Source organism: Psammomys obesus, unplaced genomic scaffold (genome assembly GCF_907164565.1).
Source record: "Psammomys obesus unplaced genomic scaffold, mPsaObe1.curated_primary_1811, whole genome shotgun sequence".
Classification (NCBI taxonomy): Eukaryota; Metazoa; Chordata; class Mammalia; order Rodentia; family Muridae; genus Psammomys; species Psammomys obesus.
This window is the reverse complement of record NW_026595868.1, coordinates 21,912-26,604: the sequence shown is the minus strand read 5'-3', so window position 1 is coordinate 26,604 and position 4,693 is coordinate 21,912. Positions and strand designations below refer to the sequence as shown.

General features: G+C 34.8%; 1 protein-coding gene across 1 annotated transcript; it reads left to right on the top strand.

Annotated features, from left to right (window-relative positions):
* Window positions 1-4: 4 nt before the first annotated feature.
* Window positions 5-3,863, top strand: LOC129685910 (zinc finger protein 625-like; the record flags this gene model as incomplete). Its single annotated transcript, XM_055619431.1, has 1 exon — window positions 5-3,863. A coding segment is annotated over one exon (441 nt), but the record flags the coding sequence as incomplete, so codon positions are not given.
* Window positions 3,864-4,693: the final 830 nt, after the last annotated feature.

Genomic DNA, 4,693 nt, shown 5'->3' with positions numbered 1-4,693 from the left:
CACTGGAGAGAAACCTTATGAATGTAACCAATGTGGTAAAGCCTTTGGACATAAAAGTAATCTCCTAATACATAAAAGAACTCACACTGGAGAGAAACCTTATGAATGTATTCAATGTGGTAAAGCCTTTGTATGTTACAGTCATCTCCAAGTACATGAAAGAACTCATACTGGGGAGAGACCTTATGAATGTAACCAATGTGGTAAAGCCTTTGTATGTTACAGTCATCTCCTAACACATGAAAGAACTCATACTGGGGAGAAACCTTATGAATGTAACCAATGTGGTAAAGCCTTTGCAGATAACAGTGATCTCCTAAGACATAAAAGAACTCACACTGGAGAGAAACCGTATGAATGTAACCTATGTGGTAAAGCCTTTGCACGTAATAGTCATCTCCTAAGACATAAAATAACTCACACTGGAGAGAAAACTTGTGAATGAAACCGAAGTTGGTAAAGCTTTTGCACAGCACAGTCATCTCGTAGTACTTAAAAGAGTTCACACTATAGAGAAATGTTAAGAATGTATCCAATGTGATAAAGACTATGCATTTCAGAGTAGTCTCTGAAAACATAAAAGAACACACCCAGGAGAAAAAAAAATCCTTATGAATGTAATCACCTTTGTATAACACAGTCATCTCCTAAACCATAAAAATACATATTGCAGAATATCCTTGTGAATATAACCAGTGTCCTAAAGACTTTTCATGTAAAACTCATCTAGGACAAGAAACATACTGGAGTGAAATCCTATGAATGTAACCAATGTGGCAAAACCTTTGTATGCCATAATTTTCTCCAAGTACATAAAAAAATACACACTGGGGAGAAACCTTATGACTGTAACCAATGTGGTAAAACTTTTGCTCTTCAGAATCATTTTCAAAGTCATGAAAAAATTCATACTGGACAGAAAAACTGAGTGTATTTAAAATGGTGAAGCTATTCCACATTTGTATACTCATCATCATAAAAGAATTCATGCTGGAGAGAAATGTTTATGAATGTTTTAAAATATGAGAGTTTTGCACATATCTACATTCTTCATCATAAAAGTTTAATACTGGAGAGAAATCCTGAGAATATAAGCAAAACTGTTCTCTTTCTGTTCTTTGTGCCTTTGCGTTCTTTGGTCCATTGAATCAAATAAAACCCAAACACTAGGTCAATGCAAATGACAAAAATTTTTTGTTATCATGGCACTACTGGTTGATGAGGGCCACATAAAATTCTTGGGAACTGAACTGTGATACCTACCCACTCACTGGGCCAGAAAGTTACAGCAGTTCTGTGCTTGAAATTTGTAAACATCTGTGCTGTTTTTTAATTTTTTTTAATCAATCAGGGTTTAAGGATATGGGATTGGTTTATGTCATTGAGAAAGTCACCTGATGCAAAATGTAGGTTTTACAGTTAAAACAATCATATCCATTTGTTCTTTTGTGGTTAGGAAAGGTATTATATTTTAGGGAAGAGAAGTTGTGGTTTGGGACAGTCATTATGTTAGGGAAACAGAAGCCGTGGTATGGAACAGTCAGGTTTGGGAGAACAAAAGATAAATAATGAAAGCTAGTCAGCTATTGGGAAGCCTGCAGCTTTCCTAGAGATGATAAACTTAAACTTAGGTTCACCCTATAATTCAATAGACGCTGATATCTAAAAGGCAATACTTAGGACAAATTTAATTTGCATGTTTACACATGCAAAAAACTTTTGCATGTTTTTGCATATCACAGTCATCTTCAAATATATAAAAGAACAGATAGTAGAGAGAAACCTTACACCTGAAATCATTGTGATAAAGCCTTTTCTTAACATAGATATCTCCAAATACATAGAAAAAACATATACTGCAGTGAAAACCTATGAATAAACAATGTGGTAAATCTTTTTCATGTAGTTGTCTTTCAAATCTTGAGAAAAAGCCATGCTGCAGAGAAACCCCATGAATGTAGTCAGTATGGTAGTTTTCCTCTTCATGTTACCATTATAGAAGAGTAAAAGCTGTAGTGTGTGAGCAACCTGTTAAAGCCTTTGCATATCACAATAGTCTTTGAGAACCTGAAAGAACTCATTCTGAAGAAAATCTATTGGGATAAAAGATTTGTTAAGATCTTTGACCCACCAACTTGCATTCAGTTACACGAGATTATTTGGGAGGAAAACTCTAACAAGTGTCTACAATGTATTCATGCATTATAACATCCATCCTTATTTTATTTCCAATTCAAAGCTCACATGGACAAAAGGCTTATGAATTTAAACCATAAGGTAACCCTTTTAGATTTCAAAATTCTCTTCAATTACATTAAATAAATCATCCAGTTGTAAAATTTATGTGTGTTTACTGCCTTTTCTGTGACAAAACACCATGTCTGTGTCAACTTCCAAATGTGTTTGCTTTGCCTTATGGTTCCCGAGGGATATAGGATCTCTATGATATGGGCATCCAAGTGTCACATGTGGCAGCTGAAGAAGGAAGCTTACAGCTCACAGCCTCAACCTTCAGTATGAAGCAGAGAGTGAGAATTACAAATGCTATGCAGTTGAAAACTATCAAGCCCACCCCAAGAAACATACTTTCTCTAAGAGTGCTTCATTTCCTAAACATTCATAAATGATACCACCAACTGAGGATTCATTTCTCTGACTTCAAATCTACATGTTTGATTTCTGTTACATAAAGGAATTCATGATGAAGAAAAACTCTGTAGATAAGCCTGTAGATGCCTCAACACCTGAGTTACAGTAATGAATGATTACACAAGTAAAACATTCATGAGTAAACATATATTTGTTTAAGAATTTGTTTGAATTTCCATTATGTGTTATCAGTGTGTCTCTTTGTGTTTATGTGCCTGTCCATTCTGGTTTCCATGAAGAGCAGACCCTTTCATACCAAGAATTATAGAAAGTTGTCAAAAACCTGACCTAGGTCCTGGGAATGAACTTAAGTGCAAAGCAATCTCTCTAGTACTGTAAATATTTTAAATCTTTATATATCATCTTGATGTCAAGAAGTAGAAAAGAATTCATAGAAGAGAGCAACCGTATTTCTGCATAAGATTTGATGACACTGGACATAATAAATGTATTCAATTTCAAGAAAAGAAACTTTTTAAAATATGTTTTTATTATAGCCTTGGAGGAAATAAATTATTTACCGTGTTCACTTAAATGTAATGGTTGTATCAATTGTGGTTGTGGTCTGAATTGAAACCTTGGAGTAAGTACTGAAGTTTGCTGTATGTGTAGCAAATCTATTCACAGATGTTTATGAGGTTGTTCTGATATTCTTTCTGTGGTGGCTGTTCATCTGCATTTCTGCTTTGTGGTAGATATTTTTCTGCTGCAATGTATAGAATGGGATTTCCATCATTTGTGTGATCTATTGCTTACTTCTATCTGGCAGTGTGTGATCATAGTTTTTACGGAAGGGTCTCTGAGAAAGCATGGTACTTTTTGCATTTTCACAAATTCTTTTAAGATGTTTGGTTTTCAACCTCACTTGAATGTAAATAGTTAATGTTAAAATGCTCAATAATATGTGTTTATGTATGTATATATTGTTTGAAGTTCCATGCTTCTTCATGTTCCCTTATTTTCTATATGTCAAATCATCTTGAAGAACTTCCTTCTAAGAGAATTGTCTAGAGGTGTTAGATAATGTAAAGCAATGAGGGTTATTTCAAAAAAGAATGTTGTGTGTGTGTAATGTAACTGTGGGATCCTGGGCGATGACAGATATATGAAGATTCTGTGATCATGTTGTGAGGTTTATTTTCATTGTTATATGATGTTCAAAGTTATGTTGCCAGTTTTACGTACCACAAACATTCCCCCACTGAGCTCATTGATACTCAAACTTAGTTGAAATAGTACATATTGTCTTCTATTCATATTATAAACAAATTGTCATCTAAGGATGGAAGAAAATGATATGATTTGGATAATGCTATTTGCAAATGAAAATGATTACTGCTTTTGTGTTAACTGTAGAATTTAAAGAATCATTACTGTTTATTAAAAGAATAATGGTTCCTTTATACATCTTATTTTATCATTTCATTCCTTGATTCAAGGATAGGTCATTTTAAAAATGTATTTCAGCTGAGGCTCAAAAATGATCTTTGTCATCCTAGACCTGGGAGTCAGTGGCAGGTCCCTCTCTCTGAGGTTGAGGCCAGCATGGTCCACAGAGTGAATACTTTTGCTTGTTTGTTTTTGAGGGAGAATTTACTTGTTTATCCTTGGCTGTCCTGGACTCACTTTGTAGACCAGGATGGTCTTAAATTTACAGAGATCTGCCAGCCTCTTGCTCCCTGAGTGCTGGCATTACATATGTGTGCCACCATGCCCTGCTCCACAGATTGAGTTCTAAAACAGCCATGGCTATGTGAACATATCCTGTCTCTAAATCATTCCAAAAAAGTAGACTATATCTGAAATTGTGGATTTTTTCCAATATAATTGACTGGCTTCCACAAAGCCTTTTGTTGTATTTACTCACATCAAGAGAACTGTGGTAACAATGAAAATAAAGAATAATGTGGAAAGTCCATTCATACAGGGGTGGAAATCCATTGAATCCTATTCTAGCCATTTATCAGGGCCTTTATCATCTTCCAGTGCTAGGAGACAGAAGGGGTAATGCAGCATTTGCTTCCTCTGCATTATAATGACATCA